At 41.8% G+C, this 22,399-nt stretch overlaps 1 protein-coding gene across 2 annotated transcripts in view; it reads left to right on the top strand.

Moving 5' to 3' along the window:
• CERT1 (ceramide transporter 1) overlaps positions 1 to 22,399 on the top strand; it is a 164,189-nt gene that overhangs the window by 119,663 nt on the left and 22,127 nt on the right. The window contains exons 7-15 of one of the 2 annotated variants that reach the window (XM_077462546.1): positions 167 to 324; positions 872 to 964; positions 5,079 to 5,162; positions 11,339 to 11,431; positions 17,228 to 17,293; positions 21,097 to 21,192; positions 21,557 to 21,689; positions 21,768 to 21,838; positions 21,914 to 22,042. In XM_077462546.1, the coding sequence (XP_077318672.1) occupies positions 167 to 324; positions 872 to 964; positions 5,079 to 5,162; positions 11,339 to 11,431; positions 17,228 to 17,293; positions 21,097 to 21,192; positions 21,557 to 21,689; positions 21,768 to 21,838; positions 21,914 to 22,042 (923 nt within the window). The remainder of the gene's footprint in view (positions 1 to 166; positions 325 to 871; positions 965 to 5,078; positions 5,163 to 11,338; positions 11,432 to 17,227; positions 17,294 to 21,096; positions 21,193 to 21,556; positions 21,690 to 21,767; positions 21,839 to 21,913; positions 22,043 to 22,399) is intronic. The other variant, XM_077462547.1, reaches the window with a different exon arrangement.

The following is a 22,399-nucleotide window of genomic DNA, read 5'->3' as shown; positions in this document are numbered from 1 at the left end:
TCTGTCCTGGATATTGACTTATAATATTATTGAACATACCTCTGTAAAGCCAGTAATGTTCCAAAATTGGGTATTTTTATTGTACCCAATACTTGTTACCAAAGAAATGTTAAAGTTGTCTAATTCTTCGAAGTACAATTGTTTTTTTGTTTTTTTTTCCTTTCAGTGTTCCCACATGTGACTCCCAAGGGGATTAATGGCATTGATTTTAAAGGAGAAGCCATCACTTTCAAAGCTACTACAGCAGGAATTCTGGCCACACTATCACATTGCATTGACCTTATGGTTAAGCGGGAGGACAGCTGGCAAAAACGGCTGGACAAGGTGTGTCTTCTGGGTTTTGGATATCGGGCTGACCCACTGCCTATCTTGGCATCAGCTAGTTTAAAATGCTGCATTTCCAGGCATCATATTTTGGTGTTGGCCTTTTCACAAGCTTTTCAACACGTTTCAGTGATAGTTATTTAAACCCTGTGTTTTTAAGTGGGTCTGCAACATTATTGGCACAGATTTGACTGGGCTTTAGTGTATATTGTGGAGTTTCCTCCGGTTCAGCCAATGGTTTTTATCAGATAGAGGGACATAGCCACTGACCCACCAGCCTTTTTATCGGTTTAACTTACTGATTTCCAGGTAGAAGTAAATCAGCCCAGCTAGAACACCCTTAATGGAGTATGAATAAAAGACGAGAGCACACGCTCCTTGAAGCTAATACCATCAGGCCTTATGTTAAAGTGTGATTTGTTAAAATATCCACTATATTTAGTCTAAAATATGTTCCTTTAGTGAATACCACATCATAGTTGGATAGTAGTACACACACATGAACAAGGGATTGTTACGTAGAAATAAAATTTCTATCCTTTTGTAGGAGGTTGAAAAAAGGAGACGTGTGGAAGAAGCATATAGGAATGCCATGACTGAACTAAAGAAGAAAGCCCATTTTGGAGGACCAGACTATGAAGTATGTTGACCTTTAATGCAAGCAGTAGTATCTGAGTGATGCTGTGAAAATGTATAACTTGCTTTTCCTGATGTTGCTTGCCATAGACCCATATCCATCTGCCCCTTCCATCTGTTTGTCTCAAGCACACCTAGGCTTCAGTGAGTAAATACTCATTTTACCAGTTTCCCAAACCATTCAAATACATTCGTCCACATTAGTCAAAGTGTTTGCAGCATTTTTCTTGCAGTCACTATTTTAGGTTACTGAAACACAACTTTTTACCCAATTTGTGTTGACGTTCCTTTGTACTGCAATCAAATGGTGAGGAGGTGCATTTTTACACCCTTAAACTAAGCCTGCAGCTGCCCTTTGCACCTGGAAATTGGCAATGTTACGTCCTCCTGAACACTACTTAGTAGTGCAAATTCAATGCGCTTTGCTGCTCCTTGTTTGCCTGCTCACCTATCCTTATGTTTCTCTTCTCATTCTAACTTCACCCACTTTAGAATGTCTGTTACTTAACCCCCCCCCCCCCACATCTGCCACCTGCAGTAAGAGCACACTTGTCCTGGTTGTGAACCCCAGCAGTCTGAACAAACTTCTCTCCCTCTTTCCCTGATTGAGCCTCTCCTTGTCCGCTTTTTTCACCCTTGCCCTGCAGAATACTACTCTCTATTATCTCTCTTCTCCCTGCCTGCTATTCAAATGCTGCTTTACTTGCTGTGTCCCCTGCCATCTCCTCTTTCAGGCTGGGTTTACATAAGACGCAGTGGCTCACAGCAGGAGTCTGGTGCGTTTCCATTCACATTGGGTCTGATTTCAGCCCAAATTTTGAGCTGAAGCGGACCAAAAGACACACATGGCTCCTGTGCAATTTGCACCCGAGCCACTGCGGAGATGTATGCACTAACTCCATAGAAAGCCAGTCACAATCTCCGGCTATGCGACTTGGATGCAGAAAAATACGCATCTAATTCACAATAGTGTGAACCCAGCCTCATTCCTCATCAGCTGTCTGTGTTGATTGCTGCAAATTCCCATATCCACAACCTTCCTTACCAGCTTAACTTCCAGCTCCTGTTTGCCCTTTTTGCTTTTTTTTCTGTTTGTCAACAGCCCAGGCCTGACCCGCTCTAATGGTTCACCTTTTTTGTGTCCCCAGCAGTCACGATGCTCTTTTCTGCGTCTCCCACTGTCCTAACATCTGCCTACTTCTGTCTGCTTTCAGCTGAAAATAAGAGGACCTGAAGGGGAACTGAGCTCTGACATCCATCAGGTTCCAAGTGTATATCAAAAATAACTCCACATTTTATGGGATAGCTGCTGCTTTAATGGTGCCTATACTGTCACCATAAAATCAGTAAAGTAAATTGAAAAGCTGCACTGCACAAGTGTATTGCACATTCTGTTGCACCATTGCACTTTTGATTTTAGTATTGAGGACTGCACTTGGACATTTTGCACTTTAAAAAAAGATTATATGTATCATAGTTTTTGTATAGTTGATATTTAAGAAATAATTTTATAAGCCAGGGGATTGTATTTAAGATTAAGCGCAGCTTTACAATTTACGTTACTGAGCCATTGGGTTACAGATTCTAAGACCCCCTTTAACAATGGGGCAGTTTTCAGGCGCTATAGCACTGGAAATGGCCTCTAAGCACCTGAAACCCATCTCCCATTCATTCCTTTGTGACTTTTCACTCAGGCTTTGTGCTTGCAGGACATTAGGGAAAAGTCCCGTCACTTCCTTGGTATGGAGACGACCCGTCCCCATACCATAGCAGGGCGGAAGCAACGTCAAAATGTCACTTCCGCCCATACCTCTTAAAGGCACTTTTTTTTTTTTTTTTTTTTTTTTTTTCAAATGAATATTTTTTTTATTGCATTTAAGTCCAAATATGAGATCTGAGGACTTTTTGACCCCTGATCTCATATTTATGAAAACCTGTCATGCTTTTTTTTTTTTTTTTCTATTACAAGGTATGTTTACGTTCCTTGTAATAGGAATAAAAGTGACTCAAATTCTTTTTATTTATTTTTTGTGTAAAAATAACAATCAGAATTTCTTTTTTTTTTATTCTCTAGGGTGTTAAAAAATTTTTTTTATGTTTGGGGGTTCGAAGTAATTTTTCGAGCAAAAAAGTGTTGACTTGTAAACAGATTCTGAAAGGGGCCCAGTCCTTAAGTGGTTAATGGATAGAATGCATTCAGATGAATGTTCTGCCTTTACAACCACTTTAGCATTACATTACAACAGGAGTTCTGCTGCTGATCTTAGGGCCCATCTATTGGCTTAATTGAAGGTGGGTGGAGCCTAATTGATGTCTTTGAGAGTTCAATTCCCCATCAATTCTACTTAACCACAGTGGGAAGGCTTTAAAACCACATGGCGCAAAACCAAGAAAGGAGCATGGTGACCGCAGGGGAATTCTGCATTGTCCCGACTGATATGTAGGCTATTTGCAACCAATCCCAGTGATTGCTGCAAAATGACGTCATATTTTTTCTGAGAAAAATTTAGGTAGGAAAGAACTTCATAATAGGTTGCATTTTGTGACACTTCATACTACTGACTGCTAAGTTCTGCATATGCTACAATAACATCTTCCTCCCTGTGCGTTCCTTTACAAAAAAGTTTCTTTCCGTTCTTTGTTTCCTCCCAGATAAGCGGGAGGTTCTGCAGCAGTCGCATGCCAGTGCAGCCACATTTTGGTTTAAGCAGGCGATTTCCTTAAGCTTCACACTCCACACCATATCATTTGCAGCTCCATTGCACTGTATCTACTGCTGTCACCTGCAGCCCATCTCCTGACCTCTGTCACTTTATTTTTTTGTACTCACCTTTGTGTTTTCCTACATGGTCCATAAGCTTTTTCCCGCTCACTCCTACAGACCATATAGTAATACTGCCCCTTTCTATCTGTAGGTGAAGTGCAAAAAATACCTGTTGCTTTTGGCAGAACTTTTCATTTTAACTGCTTGCTGACCCACCGCAGTACATTTACTGCAGCAGGCCTGCCCGTACAGGCACAATCTTGTACCTGCAAGTCGCTGTTTTCTTCCAGGTCCACTCGTGCATATGCACGCTGACTGTCATTTGCTGGAGCACAAGCTGGTCAGTGGGTCCAGGACAATAATTTATAGCCAGTGTCAGTACAGTGACAGTATAGTAATAGCACTGATCACTGTGTTTGTGTCCCTGGAGTTGGCAGTTAGTCAGTCCGTGTCAGATTGTCCACCACACTTTCACAGCCCCATTATAAGTCGCTCATCTCTGCCATTACTATAAAGCATCATCCACATAGAGTGAAATTTTATATTCTAGGGCCTTGCTTAAATCCAATGATGGAGGGTAAGGCTCTAATCATAGCTGCCAGTGGCTCTACGGCCTGGGCAAAAAGCAGGGGTGGCAAAGGGCACCCCTGCCTAGTACCTCTGTGTAAGTGAAATGACTCTGATAGGGAGCCATTTATTTTAATTTGTGCCCAAGGTTTATTATAAAGTAACCAGGATATAAATCTGGAACCTAGCCCAAATTTGCGCAGCACCACTCACAAGTACCACCACTCAACACTGTTGAAAGGCTTTGACAGCGTCGCGGGAGGAAAATGGCAAAGTTCCCTGGGTTATCAACTGGGAGCGGAATGTTCAAGGCTGTAGACTTGGCTGGAATGAAGCCCGACTGATCCACATGTACCAGTCTGGAGACCACCACCGCCAGGCGGTTAGCCAAAGCTCTGGCCAGCAGCATAACCTCCGAATTGAGTAGTGATCTAGGCCTAGAAGTCAGGTTTGTAGTAGGTCCTTACCTGGTTTGGGAATGACCACGTCTTTCATGGAGTCAGGCAAAGCATGATTGCCACGATTACTAGTAAAAACAAAAATTCAAACAAAAGCATTGTCTTGTAGGTCATACTTTCATTGCAGTTTTTTTTTTTTTTTTTTGACTTGTGGTATGTAATCTGTATAGAAGTAACTTAATCTTTCTAAAATTCTTAATCTTTTGTTGATCTGCTTTAGCAGTTGTTAAACAGAAGAAAACTGCAATGTCTGCAGGTGGAATAAGTTATACGTTCAGTTTTTTGTTTGTGTTTAATACACAGAAATTAACAATGTCTTGCTTTGACAGGAGGGACCTAACAGTCTCATCAACGAGGAAGAGTTCTTTGATGCTGTTGAGGCTGCTTTGGACCGGCAAGACAAAATTGAGCAGGTAAAGACCTAAATTGTCTTTTGATGCAGCGTGAAGACCGATAAAGTGATAACAAATACACACTTGAAGTAAAAGCTAAAACTAACTGCACTTTCACAATACAGGAAAAGTGCAAAGAGTTTGCTTTTTATTTTATTGTTGGTAAGTGACCACACCTTCATATGCTGAAATGGTGTAAAGCGAGGTACTAGAGAGAATGTGCTGTTGGCTGATTGCCTATCCTTTTGATGGAATTAGACAATTGTTCAGGAGCCATATATACAAGGTGTCATACATTACCTAATCTGAAGAGAACACTGCTCAGGCAGGTCCACTAAATACCCCATTGCTATCACACTAATTAGGTGCTGGCCCAGCTCAAAGCTGTCTTCACTGGAAAGGGAATTCGGTCGGCCTCCCAACTAAAATCACCTTTATTGTGAATCTTCAATAAAACCATGCTATCAAATACACAGAGGGAACCGGAACATCCTAAAGTGCTTCACTCTTATCCAGCACTCATTCATAGCTAAGTGAGAAATGTATTTACTGTTCTGCTTCCCTCTGTGTATTTGATTTTTTGTTTATTAAAGATTTGTAATAAAAGTTGGTTTTAATTGTATGGACAACCAAATCCTTTCATTCCAGTACCATACATTACGTAAAGCTTCAATAAAAAAAAGTAGTATTTAGGGTTACACCGATACTAGTATCGATTCCGATACCGAGTATTTGCACGAGTACTTGTACTTGTGCAAATGCCCTGATGCCTAATCTGATACCTGGGCAGTAAGGGATGATTGGTGTGGTAGGAGTTAAAAGCACCAGTCAACCTGTATAGATTTCAATAAAGCCTGAAAGCCACTTCTCCTCCTCCTCCCTGAAACGCTTTAAATGGCAACCGCAGTACACAAATACTTCCCAGTGGCTGATTTCACCTGAAAAGTTGTTGAACTTTAATGCTAATCAGTATTTTTAGAAAGTATGTCAGTTTTAAAGATTACTTTGTAAAATTGGAATCGCCAAATGGCAGAGGAAAAGTTGTGTTTTTTAGAAATGTTTATTATCGGTTGGTTGTTGCCACCTTGTGGGCAATACATAGGATTGCATTATATGTGATATTTGAAACCGTAAAATGCTCCATCAACCTGAGGTTGATTGCGCTCTGAAATTAATGATGTCCAATTGATGGGTGTTATCCTTTTTTAAATTGTGTATAGTTGGTGTAATTTTAACATGGGCTTTAACCACTTGCCGACCGCCGCACGACGATGTACGTCGACAGAATGGCACGGGCAGGCATAAGGGCTTACATGTACGTCCTTGCCTGTCCGCGGGTCGGGGGCCCGATCGGGCCCCCGCCCGGTGCCTGCGGCGGTCGGTATTCGTTCGGGAGCGATCCCGGACGAGGGGACGGCCATTCATTCATGGCCACCCCCTCGCGATCGCTCCCGACGAATGAAAATGCTCCGTGACATCACTTCCTCTCCTGTAATGTAAACACAGGAGAGGAAGTGATGTATTCTCTCCTCCGTGTCTGTATTTTTCGTTCCGACACCGAGGAGAGAGGATCGGTGAGTTGCACCAACACGACACTACACAGTAGAACATGCCAGGCACACTCACACCCCCCCGATCACCCCCCCAATTACCCCTGCCCCCCAGTCACAGTGACACCAATGTCATTTTTTTTTTTTTTTTTTTGCATTGGTGTCATTTGTGACTGTAATAACTGTTAGGGCAGTTAGGGTTAGCCCCCTTTAGTTCTAATGTACCCCCCTAACCCCCCCAATAAAGGTTTAACCCTGTGATCACCCCCCGTCGCCAGTGTCACTAAGGCTGGGTTCACATTGCAGCGGTTTATGAGAACGAATGTGATTCGCACCGCACTGCAGTGCAAATCACATCCGATCTCTGTGCGATTCGAGTTCAGCCATACAGATAGTATGGCTGAATTCGCATCGCACCCGCCGCAAATTCGCACAGGACCCTTTTTTTGGCCCGCAGCAGAATCGGATCGCATGGGTGTTCACACCATGCGATCCGAGTTTGCAGATCGCACTGCGATATGCGAACTGATCTGGGGGTGTCATTAACATTTCACTGACACTCCCAGCAGTTCGCATAGGGCAGTGTGAACTGCCGCCGGGAGGCATGCGATGCGGGAACCCGCCGCGGATTCGTGGCGTTCCCGCATCGCTCCAGTGTGAACCCAGCCTAATAAGCGATCGTTTTTCTGATCGCTGTATTAGTGTCACAGGTGACGCTAGTTAGGCAGGTAGGTATTTAGGTTCGCCGCAGCTTTTTATAGCGCCAGGGACCCCCATATACTACCGCATAAAGCCCCCTGATTGCCCCCTAGTTAACCCTTTCACCAGTGATCACCATATAACTGTTACAGGTGATGCTGGTTGGTTAGTTATTTTTTTATAGTTTCAGGGCACCCGCCATTTATTACCTAATAAAGGTTTAACCCCCTGATCACCCGGCGGGTGTCATTTGTGACTGTAATAACTGTTAGGGCAGTTAGGGTTAGCCCCCTTTAGTTCTAAGGTACCCCCCCTAACCCCCCCAATAAAGGTTTAACCCCGTGATCACCCCCCGTCGCCAGTGTCACTAAGGCTGGGTTCACATTGCAGCGGTTTATGAGAACGGATGTGATTCGCACTGCAGTGCAAATCACATCCGATCTCTGTGCGATTCGAGTTCAGCAATACAGATAGTATGGCTGAATTCGTGTCGCACCCGCCGCAAACTCGCACGGGACCCTTTTTTTGGTCCGCAGCAGAATCGGATCGCATGGGTGTTCACACCATGCGATCCGAGTTTGCAGATCGCACTGCGATATGCGAACTGATCTGGGGGTGTCATTAACATTTCACTGACACTCCCAGCAGTTCGCATAGGGCAGTGTGAACTGCCGCCGGGAGGCATGTGATGCGGGAACCCGCCGCGGATTCGTGGCGTTCCCGCATCGCTCCAGTGTGAACCCAGCCTAATAAGCGATCGTTTTTCTGATCGCTGTATTAGTGTCACAGGTGACGCTAGTTAGGCAGGTAGGTATTTAGGTTTGCCGCAGCTTTTTATAGCGCCAGGGACCCCCATATACTACCGCATAAAGCCCCCTGATTGCCCCCTAGTTAACCCTTTCACCAGTGATCACCATATAACTGTTACAGGTGACGCTGGTTGGTTAGTTATTTTTTTATAGTTTCAGGGCACCCGCCATTTATTACCTAGTCTCACTAGTGTACCCCTAAATTTAGGGGTGTCTACTTTGCAAAATGGGGTCATTTGGGGGGGGGGGGGGTTTGTGCCATCTTGGCATTTTATGGCCTTCAAAACTGTAACGCCCTTAGAAAGCCTGAAGGCGGTGCTTGGTTTTCGGGGCCCCGTACGCGGCTAGGCTCCCAAAAAGTCCCACATATGTGGTATCCCCGTACTCAGGAGAAGCAGCAGAATTTATTTTGGGGTGTCATTTCACATATGCCCATGGCATGCGTGAGCAATATATCATTTAGTGACAACTTTGTGAAAAAAAAAAAAAAAAGTTTGTAATTTTCCCGCAACTTGTGGCAAAATATAAAATATTCCATGGACTCAACATGCCTCTCAGCAAATAGCTTGGGGTGTCTACTTTCTAAAATGGGGTCATTTGTGGGGGTTTTGTGCCATCTTGGCATTTTATGGCCTTCAAAACTGTAATAGGTAGTGAGGAGTGAAGTCAAATATTTACGCCCTTAGAAAACCTGAAGGCGGTTCTTGGTTTTCGGGGCCCCGTACGCGGCTAGGCTCCCAAAAAGTCCCACATATGTGGTATCCCCGTACTCGGGAGAAGCAGCAGAATTTATTTTGGGGTGTCATTTCACATATGCCCATAGCATGTGTGAGCAATATATCATTTAGTGACAACTTTGTGTAAAAAAAAAAAAAAAAAAATTTTTTTTTGTCATTATTCAATCGCTTGAGGCAAAAAAATAAAATATTCAATGGGCTCAACATGCCACTTATCAATTTCCTTAGGGTGTCTACTTTCCAAAATGGGGTCATTTGGGGGGGTTTTGTACTGCCCTGCCATTTTAGCACCTCAAGAAATGAGATAGGCAGTCGTAAACTAAAAGCTGCGTAAATTCCAGAAAACGTACCTTAGTTTGTAGATGTGACAACTTTTGCGCAAACCAATAAATATACAATTATTGACTTTTTTTTTTTACCAAAGACATGTGGCTGAATACATTTTGGCCTAAATGTATGACTAAAATTGAGTTTATTGGCTTTTTCTAATAACAAAAAGTAGAAAATATCATTTTTTTTCAAAATTTTCGGTCTTTTTACGTTTATATCGCAAAAAATAAAAATCGCAGAGGCAATCAAATACCATCAAAAGAAAGCTCTATTTGTGGGAAGAAAAGGACGCAAATTTTGTTTGGGTACAACATTGCATTACCGCGCAATTACCAGTTAAAGCAGCGCAGTGCCAAATTGTAAAAAGACCTCTGGTCATTTACCAGCAAAATGGTCCGGTCTGAAAGTGGTTAATGGCATGTCCTTTTAACAGGGAAGAGCTGCTTGCTGTGGGGTTAGAGTACTGTCTAAAGCAGTTATTTTCTGTTTTAAACAAATAATATCCAGTGTCTTAGGTAAAAGGTCTAATAGTTCTGCAAATCTGTCACTGTGTGCAGATGTGTTTACATTTAGCAGGTTGCTTGACCCAATTTAGGCATGTTATTCACCCACAGAGCTTTACTGGTCTGTGTCAAAGGTACAAGTTACTAAGGCTAGGTCCTGTGAGCTCATCTTGTGAAATGAAAATTTGGCCATTTTATACACACAGAAATATTAAACCAAAAATACTTTTTATTGCAGCTTTCCAATATTTAGATGGGATGGCTGCATTTGTTTTTTTTCTTTTTTAGGCTTTTTTTCCATTTTTTCATCTGGTGATCCAACCAGTAAGTCTGTTTATCAAAAGAACAAGCTCTTTTGCAGTTACAAACTATTTAACGTTGGCAGGGTTGCTTACTATGATTAGCTTTTATTTTTTAAGTAAAATTTTTATCTTTCCATGAAAAAATTGATGTAGCTACTTATACAGGATTAGATGGACTTTGAGTTCAATTCCTTGGTGTATTTAAATCTGCTAGTACAGCTGACACTCCCTTCTCCCAGACTGACAATGGCTGATGTCCAAATGTGATCATTCATTCACAGTGGTGCACTAATGCGGGAGGTGTGCTACTTGCCAGATCACCAGGTGGAAACGGGGGGGAAAAGCCTAAAACATAAATAATGCGGCCACCACATTTTAAGCTTGGTAAGCTGCAACATATTGCACACTTAGGTTTTGGATATAATTCTTCTTTTAATTTGTATGCATCTAGCAGTGAACCCTCCACTATCATCCACTTTAGGTTTTATGTACCTGGGCAGAGCTGACTTTCTTCTCAGCTTCTTCTGATGAACTCCTATATTTTTTTTTTTTTTTTTTCAATCACATTAATAATGGGAATTTAAAGCAAATAAATGCCCTCAGGCTCAGTTCACACTACTGTGCCCTGAAACTCAAGTGACTTTGTGTGACTTTGCCAACTGGCTTCCTGAAGAATTGCTGGCGACTTAAGTACTACTTTCATGTGACTTGATGCAACTTTGAAGTGACTTTCAGTTAATGACTGAATTGTCCGCTTTTAAGTCGCATCGATATAGATGAGGGTCAGATTTGGAGGCGACTTCCAATAAAGTCTATGGGCACAAGTCTGATAGTCACCTTGAAGTAGTAAAGGAACCGTTTCTAAAGTCAGAGCGCTGTCCATAGTGCTAATTAAGACAGCTCATTGACTAACATGGGATTTCACATGTCATGCGACTTGGGGTCTCAAGTCAGATCCCATGTTGCGGCAGTGTGAACCGAGCCTTGCCCTCGGCTGCAGGTAGCGGGGGTGTGCAGTACACTGGTCCTGCTGCAGCACAGTCCAAAAAAGTTTACTGACTGCTTTTGGTTTAGCATTTCTTCTTTATATAATCTGCATTCTACTATTAAATGCCAATTTGTGTAAAAACATTTGGAGTGGCCAGGTTTGCCCAGTTATGTGTTACACTTTTTAATATACATAAAAAAAAAAAAAAAAAAAAAACTTCTTTACCAATACTGAGTTTTTTTTTTTTTTTTTTTTTTTTTTTTTTTTTTTTCCCTTCAGTCTCAGTCAGAGAAGAGTCGGACACATTTATCTTCCCCTATGCCAGCAAGTGACGCATTTACGGGCATGGGAAACCATCGATATGCCAGAACAGTAAGTCTGTTACTTTGGTTAACCATTAATATTTATCATATTTTATACTGCTGATAATGTTACTAAGGATTAAAATTGAGAAGTGGTGGGACTTTATATGAGGCACACAGCAGCACAAAAGAAAGTCAAGTGAATGGGAAATACTGTTTATTCATGTTGTATAATCTAACGTACAACTAAATAGGTATATAACCTCCAAAAGCATTTAATCATTTACAACATAAGTTACATAGTAGTCTTAAATCATTGAAACCGTTGTAGAACAGACAATGGATACATTTTTACAAACACAAATAAATTTAAAAACAAAACTAAATATAGCAAAAAATGAAACGAGGGGAAAAAAATACAATAAATGAAAATAAAAAATAAAGGAATAAGCATAATTCATATACTGAATGAATATAGACCTGAATAAAACCGTAGAGAATATAAGTTGGTCCATGGTAGTAAAATGTAAGGCTTGACGCGTTTCGCGGCCCCATAGCCGCTCATCAGAAGCATAAACCATGGAAAATATTTAAAAACAAAAAATATTCATTCTGGTCATAAGGATAATTTATTTTAGTTGGGCCAATAAAAGAAAAAAATTGTTTAAAGGTTTACCAGGTTGCATATTGAACCTGCATCTGCTAATGTTACTAAGGATATACATCACCAGTACTGTTTTCTTGGCAGCAGTAATGATATGTAGTAACACCTGTGGTAAGGGAACATTCCCTGGGCAGGTAGGAATTGCGCTATAAAGAGTTATGATGTACTGAGACCATATATTTCAGAGGTTATTAACAAATAGATTTTCAGTTTTGTGTAAAATCCACATACAAGTACACTGACTATCTAATATGTTGTGAAAGTTCTGATTACCTGCTATCCATAACCTAAATCAGCTGCATCCCCAAATCAGTGTCAGTCCTGTAGGTTTTTTGGCCTGTGTTGATGGGGAAAATTTTGCTTCCAGGTGGATGAAATTTGCATTTAACCTTAGTTTTTAGATGCTGGGATCATTCAACATTCATTGACTGGTGTATTTGACTTGCTCTTCTTCTAATCTACATCAAACCACTTTTGCATTCCCATTACCAGTTCTGACTTGAACAGCCTGCTAACATGGGCCATAAGGCCCCTTTCACACAAGCTTCCCGATCAGGTCCGCCTGTCAATTTTTCAGGCGGACCTGATCAGAGCCCCAATCTTATGGAGTGGCAGATGCCAGCAGTGACATGTCCACTGACATCCGCTGCTGTCCTGTACGTGATATCCAGACGCATGGTGACCCTGTTTTTCATCAGTCGAAACCGGACAGGTGGTCCGTTTTCATCCAATTTCCACATAGAGCGGGGCGAAGCTCTGATCGGTCTCAGCACAGTGGAGATCAGTGGATCAATCCCCCACTGAACAAGCGGACAAGCCCGTGTGAAAGGACCCTTAAAGTCAGAGTATGGAGATGCGAATACATACAGACTGACTTTTCTCCATACAGATTTTTAAGGTCTGCTTTTTTAAGATTTACTTTAAAGTATGTAAATTTTGAAGGTACCAGAAAAACTGTTTAATTGAGCAATCATAATCTTGCTATACACCAATTGGCCATGACCCTATGACCACTAAGGGATAAAGTGAACATCCATTACAATGGCGCCTGAAAGTGGGTGAGGATATATTTGGCAGCAAATGAACATGTTGCTTCTGAAGTTGAGGTGTTGAAAGCAGAAAAAATGACCAAGCTTACAGATTTGAGTGAATTTGACAAGGACCAAATTGTAATGCCTAGACGTCTGGGTCAGACCAACTCCAAAATTGCAGCTCTTGTGGGATGTTTCTGGTCTGCAGTGGTCAGTGTGATGGATGTGGCATTGTACTCTAGCCCCCTTGCCAAATGGTTGAGCAATCTCGCACCGCACTGTCACTGATGCACAACAATGACGCTCAACCTCACCCTGCAGATTTTCCAGCTTGCGGGACCATGATATAAGTGCCAGCCAAATAAGCAATTGTAGCTGGTTATGGTTAACTATGCAGATAACCCTTTATACCCCATGTCAATCGTTGCCGCCAGATCTTTTAATCCTAAAATATCAAACAATCACACTAACAATTGGCGATGACAAATATGACTTAATATAAAAGTAAAACACACTGTCACCACAGACGGGTATATCCAGAGATTTGCCATATAGTAGTGCTCTTCAAAGACAGGGTTTCTCTAAATTATGCATTAGTGCTTTAGAGACCATATTAATGATTTTGTAAATCTTTGAAAATAAAGATGCAAACAATATTTTTAAAAAGAACCAATCATAAAACAGATATTAAAAGGGTTTAAAAATTAGACTACAGTAAAACTTTAGATTGCAGTTAACTTGGTCTGCGTGTTTTTTTTTCTTTCTTGCAAAATTACTGTATTGGCGTATAACACGCACTTTTTCCCCCCTTAAAATCGGGGGAAAGTCGTGGGTGCGTGTTATACGCCGATCCCCACTGTCTGTGAGGCTAAAAGACCGAGTGGCGCCGAAAAAGACAGCCGTCTGCTCGGCTCCGCTCGTAGTCCCGCCTCCCTGCTGTTTCTGGAGCGAGCGCTGCCGATAAAGACCGAGCCGACTCTACTGTGTACTGGGCGGGACTGCAAGCCAAGCCGAATACACAGTAGAGTCGGCTCGGTCTTTTTCGGCAACGCTCGCTCCAGAAACAGCAGGGAGGCGGGACTACGAGCGGAGCCGAGCAGACGGCTCTGTCTTTTTCGGCGCCGCTCGGTCTGTCTCGGCGGCGGGATATTTAAACATGGGCAAGGCTGCAAACGGCGCTGGGTGAGCTGGAAATGACACTGGCAAGCTGCAAATTACACTGATCATTCTGCAATTATGGACAAGGCTGCAGATGCACACTAAGGCTGCAGATGCACACTAAGGCTGCAGATGCACACTAAGGCTGCAGATGCACACTAAGGCTGCATTGACGGGCATTTAAATGTAAGGTTTTTTTTTTTCCCTTAAACTTCCCTCCTAAAACTTTTTTTCCTTAAAATGCCCTCCTGAACTTGGGGTGCGTGTTATACCCCGATAAATACGGTATACATTTTAGCTGGATAAAAGGGCGATAGTTGCTATTTGTATTGCAAGACAAGTAGAAGCCTGCCATCACACCGGGTACGTTTTTTAAAGTAGTACGATTTTAGAGCCCCGACTTCAACTACTACTTAACCACGCCAATACAGAGCACTTGTACATCTTCCTGCCCAGACCAATTTTCAGCTTTCAGTGCTGTCCCACTTTGGCAATTGCGTGGTCACACAACACTGTACCCAATCTTAATTTTTATAATTTTATTCCTACAAATAGAGCTTGCTTTTGGTGGTATTTGATCACCTCTGGGATTTTTATTAAACAAACAAATTTTTTTTTCAAAATTTGTTTTTTTTTTGTTACAAAGCTTCGTAAATAAGTGTGTGTTTTTTTTTGTTTTTTCACGGATAGGTGTCACGGATGGATGTTAATCAGTGATGACCATTGTGGGCACTGATTGCTATCACTGGTGGTCTAGGGTGGCATACCTGGTGGTAACATCCCTGGTGGTGTCCCTGGGTTTCTAGTGTGGGCATCCTCAATCAGCGCAGAACCCCCTCCGTCAGGAGCAGCCGATCAGCTCTCCTTTACTCGCGTCTGACAGAAGCGAGTGAGGAAAGGCTGATCAATGGCTCTTCCTGTTTACATCGTGATTAGCCATGATTGGACACGGCTGATCACATGGTAGAGAGTCTGTCAGAAACGCTCTACCTAGATCGGAGTTGCGATGTGTCAGATTGACGCACCGCAACAACGATCGCAGTGTCTCGTAAGTCTTTGTTGATGTTCCTTCTTTGATGGTAGAAGGATAACTCTAGACCGCTGATGCAGCCCCTCTTTTCTGGTCCTTGAGGGTACAGACAATCTCACAAATGAGTCTGAGGATTGGTCGATGGAGTTGTCAGTGTGTGTTCATGAAATTACTGTTTAATACTAAGTATGATGGATATTGCTTGGCCATTTCACCTAGGAGAGGTGTTTGGGCTTATAATGCTGCTAATTGCCTTAAACTGTTAACTATGTCCTTGTTCTGGTTGTAGGACTGTTAGCTCAGAAGTTAAGTACATTAGAGCCCTTTCACACTGGGGCGAGCGTTGGCGGTAAAGCAGCGTTTTTGGGGGGTTTTTTGTTTGTTTTTTTAGCGCTGCTTTACCGTCGTCTTAGAGGTGCTATTCGGCCGCTAGCTGGACAGTTTTAACCCCCACTAGCGGCTGAAAAAGGGGTTAAAAGCGCCGCTGCCCCCTTTTTTTAATTTTTTTAATTTTTTTTTTTTTTTCAGTGGGCAGGGGAGCTTTAGGAGTGGTGTATACACTGTTCCTACAGCGCAGCAAAGATGTGGCTTGTTGGACTTTTTTTTTTACTGTCCTGTAAGTGCACCACTCCAGTGTGAAAGCATTTTTACAAGCGCTATTTTTTAGCTGTAATGCCTGTAAAGCACCTCGGTGTGAAAATAGCCTTGGCGCTGTAGTGCCTGTAAAGCGACTCGGTATGAAAGGGCTCTCAAAATTTGGATTCTTTGCTAATGACAGCCAGCTGCAAATGTGTATTTGACTGTTCAACCAGCTGAGCTATTCAGGACAGGTGATAAATCTTTTACTATTAGACCCCTCCTTTCACACTGGGGTGTTTTGCAGGCGCTACAGCGTTAAAAATGGCACCAACAAACCTGCCTAAAACAGCTCCTCCATTCACTCCAGTGTGAAAGCCCCAGGGCTTTCACACTGGAGTGTTGCGCTGGCAGGGTGTCAAAGTCCTGCCAGCAGCTTCTTTGGCGCAGTCAACTCACTGCTCCTGCCCATTGAAATAAAGTTGTCATACCGCCAATGTGGTGGCATTTTGCGGGTGGATTTAAACCCTTTTTGGCCGCTTTGGGGGTTAAAACCGCTAGCGGCCGAATAGTGCAGCTAAAAATAGCGCGGCTTTACTGCTGACGCCCAGGGCTGTACAATGTGAAAGGGGTCTTGGCACAGAAGAATGTCTGTTAAAATTCTAGTTACTCAAACCAGACAGCTGGAAAGTTTTATGATGGTTATGAGACTGAGATGTGTATTGTTAGTCTGCTAATCCTATTGAACTGATAAGGGTGTTTGGAATAAAGCTAAAAGTTTAATTGTATAAGATTCGTTCCTAGGATTGTGTAAACTGCTCTTGTGTCTTCTTGTTACAAAATGGCACGGCTGACTTAGGAATTTTGAACACATGGCTGCCCTGTCTTCTCGCAACACTTTTGGGGTGCCCAGTTTGGATCGTAATTGAGACCTTTCAAGTAGATAAAGAAAAACCAACAGGGCAATGGGCGACTAAGGCTCATTGATGCATGTGGGGAGCCAAGGCTGGCTCTTGTAGTCCAATCAAATAGAAGCGCTACTGTAGCTACAGGACTTTAAGGATCTGCTACTGATGGCTTGGTGCCAAATATTACAGCATACCTTTAGAGGTCTAGTGGTATCCATGCCACAATGGGTCAGGGCTGTTTTGATGGCAAAAAGTGGGACTTGGTATTAGGTGGGTGGCCATAATGTTAAGGCTAATCGGTGTACGTGTCCAGCTGAGCTTTCTAGGCAGTTTGTGACATGACCTTATGAAGAGCTCGCATAACCTGCTAGAGAGATTTCCTTTTGGCAAATACAAATGGGAATTCTCATCTTTGTTGTGCAGTGACTTACCCTTCTCTCTTCTGCATTTTTGCTTATTTTCACTTGTTTTGTTGTTTTTGTTTTTTGCCGTCTGACAGTCCCACTGTTATTCCTCTCCAACTGATTTAATCAGTATTTCCAGTGAACACAGATTTGAGTGCCAGGTACTGTGATATTGCATAAATGAGACTGTGTGCTTTCTGACTTTGTTCTTTTTAGTCCATTCTTGTTATAACCAGACAGACCTTTTGTGTATGTTTTTATTTTTTGTTTTGTTTTTCTGAATGCTGTAAAATTAAATTGCATCTAAAACTAAAATTACAGACTAACTGAAAGACTGTTGTGTCCTGTTCTAACAGTAATAAGTGTTAATTGCTCATGCGAGGATAATTGTTACTAAAATTATTTGCTTTGTTCACACTGGGTATGCCGTGGTTTGTGTTATAAACTCGATGGATACTTTGTAGCAATTGTAGAGACTTATGCTGGCCATACACTACGAAAAAATCTGCCAAACCCATTTTTGAAAAATGAACGTTTGGCCACAAGAGCGAATACTAAAACACATTAAACTTTCAATTTATTGTTCAGCAGAAAAATTTCCAAACCTATCCGTTTTTTCGTCTCAAACGTCCCAATGATTTTCGATTTGTGCCCATTAACTGGCCAAAAAACAAACCAACTGGCAAATATGATGGAATTTTGGCCTAGCCCCCCCATAGTGTATGGCCAGCATTAGTATAACTGCGTGTAGTAATATCATTGAAAGTTATGTTAGAAAGTGTCATACTTCCTCTGCTCTCAGTGCTGGAATGTGGCCGGCTCCTTACTGCATTTACTATAAGTTTACTGTACTACATGATATAAAAAAAAAAAAAAAAAAAGCGTGGGTGGGGAGGGGTCAGTGTCAGCAATGGTCATCACAAGCAGAACTGGTAGGTGTAGACACGGGTATGTGCGTTGAGTATCACCTAGAAATACAAGAAATATGTTCTTCCATTACAATTCTTTTATTGCTGCCTAGCATTTGTCTTTAATGTAAGAGAATGCAGAGAAGCAAGACAAACTTTTTTTTTTTTTTTTTTTTTTTTTTTTCTTTAGATTAAAGGCTTTACCACAGAGCTTCTAATGTGAATAGGCCAATAGAAATTAGGTTTGACATGAACCACTAATCCTGGCTCCTGTTAGACCTAAAAACAAATGTTCTCTAGTCACATCTTAACCATATGTGTTTGTTTCGCTGTTTGTTTTTTGTTTAGGCCTCATGCACATGGGATGTTTTTGGCTTCAGACTTTTTTTTTCCCTACACTGACTCTCCAGCATGTTATCCTATGCGTCCATGCACACATAGGCTGTCGTCAAATGTTTTTTGGCTGGAAAAACCCCCCAAAACTATTGGGTTCTGAGGAGTTTTTCAGCTGTAAAAACGCAGATAAACACTCAAACGCAGGTCACCAGTGTTTTGATCCATTCAAGAAAAATCTTTTTTGTTTTTAAGAAAGCTAAAAACGCTAACGCTGAAAAAAATGCTATAGCACTAACTTGAAATAAAACACTGCAAAGCTACTGGCATTTTTATAACGTTTTAACGTCCAGTGTGCATGAGGCCTTAAAGTCTAACTCCAACCAATACTATTTTATTTTGATTGGGAGAGGAAGGTTTATAGTCCAGGTTTTTACTGCTGTCCTGGAGAGGGACAGGAATTGATGGGGAACCTCTAACTGTCCAAAAAACCTTTTTATAGGGTTAAAAAATAAAGGGTTAAAAGTGGTATATGACTTGATAGCTATAGAGGATCTCAAATGAGGCTGTTTCCAAAGGACCACATATTAAATTCAACATATTTAATGACATAAACACATTTGCATGTCGCTGTAATTGAAAATAACATAACCTGCTAAGAAATGCATTACCAACAGATCATATAATATTTACGTATGTTTGCAATGTTTTCCATTACAGTAGAATCTAAGGATGTGAACATTTTGCAATTTATTCAACAGAGGGTTTACCAGGCCATGCAGGGGAAGTTCTAAAGTGTGTGTTTTATTTATTTTTTTAGAAGGTGACTATTGGAGTTTTCAGACTAATAATCCCAACTACCATTTCTGAAGATAAGCAGTTCCACTATATAGTTTACAGGAATAGGGACATTCAGCCAAGCTGAAAATTCTTGTTCATGACAGCAACACATGATGGGGCAGATTAGTAGTGCATGGGTGTCAGACCACAAAGCATACTTGCTCACACCACCAATAACTCCATGTCCCAAACAACCCCCCCCCCCCCCCAGTGGAGTGTAAAGAGTATCCTTAGGCCCCTTTCACACACGCACCTCCACGGGATGGAATCTGCTTGCTCAGAGGGGGTTTGTTCCTCTGATCCCTGCTAAGCAGGCGGATGACAGGTCCATCTCTGCTCACTCTGCAGAGCAGAGACACACAACGCCTGTCCGTTTTTTTTATATATTTTTATATATATGTGTGTGTGTGTGTGTGTGTATATATGTGAAGGTTTCTGCCAATGCAAAGCAATAGCTTTTCTCGCATAAAATGTAACATTAGCAAACACTCGCTCTGACATGGTAGGAAGAATGGCCTCCACCAGACCTAGCAGACATTAAAACCAGCAAGGGAGCAGAGGTAATAGAATTTACCAAATCTACCACTTCTTCCCAAAAGATGTCTTTTGGACATGTCCATGTATAGTTATGTGAGAAATCCCCCTGAACCGTTCCACACCAACGCTCAGAAGAGCACTCAGGATTTATCTTCCAGAGTCTGGATGGTGTAAGATGAGCTCTGTGCCAATTTAAATTGGATCATATGGTCTCTGACAGCAAAGATTGCAAGGGAAAATCCCACACTCCTTCTCCAATCTTCCATGTCCAGATCTGGTATGTTTCGCACCCACTTATCTCTAAGACCCTCCAATGGCAATGGGCAAACTAGATTAACATGAGCATACAACCTTGAGGTGGATGTCTCCATGCATTCAGACCTAAGCACTGATTCTAATGTGGATTGTGCTACCATTAAATTATCTTGTAGAAACTGGGCATGAGAAAGCTGAAGATATTGAAGTGAGATCCAGGCAAGCTAAAAGTTGAGCAAGTGTATAGAAAAGGGACTTTTTCTGATCAATAATCACCTGAGAAGGTAGTTTGACATTTTACTTAGTCCATGCGATAGGCTCTGGTAATTTATAAGAATGGGATAGGGTAGCATTTAGCCATAAAAGGGAAGAGAAATCGCTTCTTTGGGATAATGTATAATCTAAGGTCAGCAGACATGCTGCCGTTGACATCCGCCACTCTACAGGGGAGACTGAAGGGTCCAATCAGGTCCGCCTGAAAAATTGACCGGTGGACCTGATTGGACAGCCTGTGTGAAAGGGCCCTAAGGGAAAGGCCATTGACAGCGTTGGAGGAGAATTTCTCTGGCTGGATGTGAAATGTCAGGCTTGTGAAAGCAACAGCCACAGATGGTAGAAGCCATTGCTCATAAGTTCTAGCCGGAGCACGAGATGAGCCTACACTGCAGACCACTTGCCCCAGATCTTGGAGCTTTAGTAGTTAGTGAACAGGAAGAGCTGGGGGGTTAGTAATGACCCAAGCATACAATTGCAGAAACGGGAATGAGTGGCATTGGTTCCCGGTAGGAATGTTTAAAGATGTCGGTGCTACTGCAGGTTAAGTAGGTGGGCAACACGATAACGACTGAGGAGCTGACCCCTAGGTTTGGTGTCGGTGTTAGAACCACTGTAATGTGTTTATTTTTGTTCGCCTTTCTGTCCCGGGTACCCTTATTTTCTCCTAATCTTATCCTGTTCTCCCCAGGGATAAAATGTTAGGGGAGAGGACTTCGAGTCAAATGACCTGAACGTAGTTCAGTACTTACCGCCCTCAATTTAAATAAAAAATTGTCTTGGTTTGTATCTTAATTCCTCTTGACTGTATTTTGCAGGTGGAAGAGATGGTTCAAAACCACCTAACGTATTCACTACAAGATGTGGGTGGAGATGCCAACTGGCAGCTTGTTGTAGAAGAAGGAGAAATGAAGGTAATATATGCATTTTACACGGTTTTATAAATATTCATGCTTTATGCTCAAGGATTAGGAGAAAATATACTTATTAATCCAGTTTAAAAAAAAGTTGTTTTATCTCAACTCTGAAGAGAGATTGTTTCAGGGGAGAAAAAGCATTGTATTACATTGGATTAAAATAAGATTATCTGTAAATGCATATAGGCAACTATAGAAGGATACTTTTATTAGGTGGTTTTCATTTCCTTAGCTTGGTGCATTGTCACTGATGACCTGCTTGTCATGGACATTCTCTAGTATAGAAATCTGTAACCATAAAAATAGCCTGATCTGAAGCCCTTTGTCTTACATTTTATGATCTATATCAACTTGGCCATAGGTTTATAGAAGAGAAGTGGAAGAGAATGGTATAGTCCTTGACCCATTAAAGGCCACCCATTCTGTGAAAGGTGTTACCGGGCACGAAGTCTGCCAACACTTCTGGAATGTTGAAGTGCGCAATGACTGGGAAAGTAAGTAGCCATTTTCGGTGAGAGTTCCCCCCCCTTAGTTTTTATGCAAATATTCACATTGTTTATATTTTTCAACAGCTACTATTGAAAACTTCCATGTGGTTGAAAAATTATCTCCCAACTCAATCATCGTCTATCAGACGCACAAGGTATGATTGCACTGTACACTTTGCTCTCTAATGCCTACTTACCTTCTCCCAATTAATCACTGCTTGTGATTGCAGAGGGTGTGGCCGGCTTCCCAGCGGGACGTCTTGTATTTATCTGCTATCAGAATGATTCCAGCTGCTAGTGAGAATGAAACGGATACTTGGATTGTGTGCAATTTCTCTGTAGACCATGACAATGCTCCGGTGAGTATACTGGTGGCTAAGAAGACGTCTATGGGAGGTCTTCGTCGTCCTCAATTTTTTTTTTTCTCTTAATAAAGTTGGATCCTAGATCCACTATGGAAAACACACAAAAGCACATAAGCGCAAAGGATCTCTTACATATTCAGACAATGACAAGTATCATTAAAATGCCTCTAAAACCAAAACATTTTTTATAATAGTTTTATATTGAGTAGTGAATAGTAGGGGAATAGTTCAGGCTGAACTCCAGAAAGATATAAAAGATGTTACTTGCATTTAGAAAATACATTAAGTGGTTACAGAGCTGCATTTATCTGTGCAAGTACATTACTGTGACCTGTTGCATACAGTTAGGTC

Source organism: Lithobates pipiens, unplaced genomic scaffold (genome assembly GCF_037356315.1).
Source record: "Lithobates pipiens isolate NorthernLeopardFrog02 unplaced genomic scaffold, aLitPip1_a1.2 Scaffold_3, whole genome shotgun sequence".
In the NCBI taxonomy this organism is placed as follows: Eukaryota; Metazoa; Chordata; class Amphibia; order Anura; family Ranidae; genus Lithobates; species Lithobates pipiens.
The sequence above is the reverse complement of the archived record's forward strand: the minus strand, read 5'-3'. Positions and strand labels throughout refer to the sequence as shown.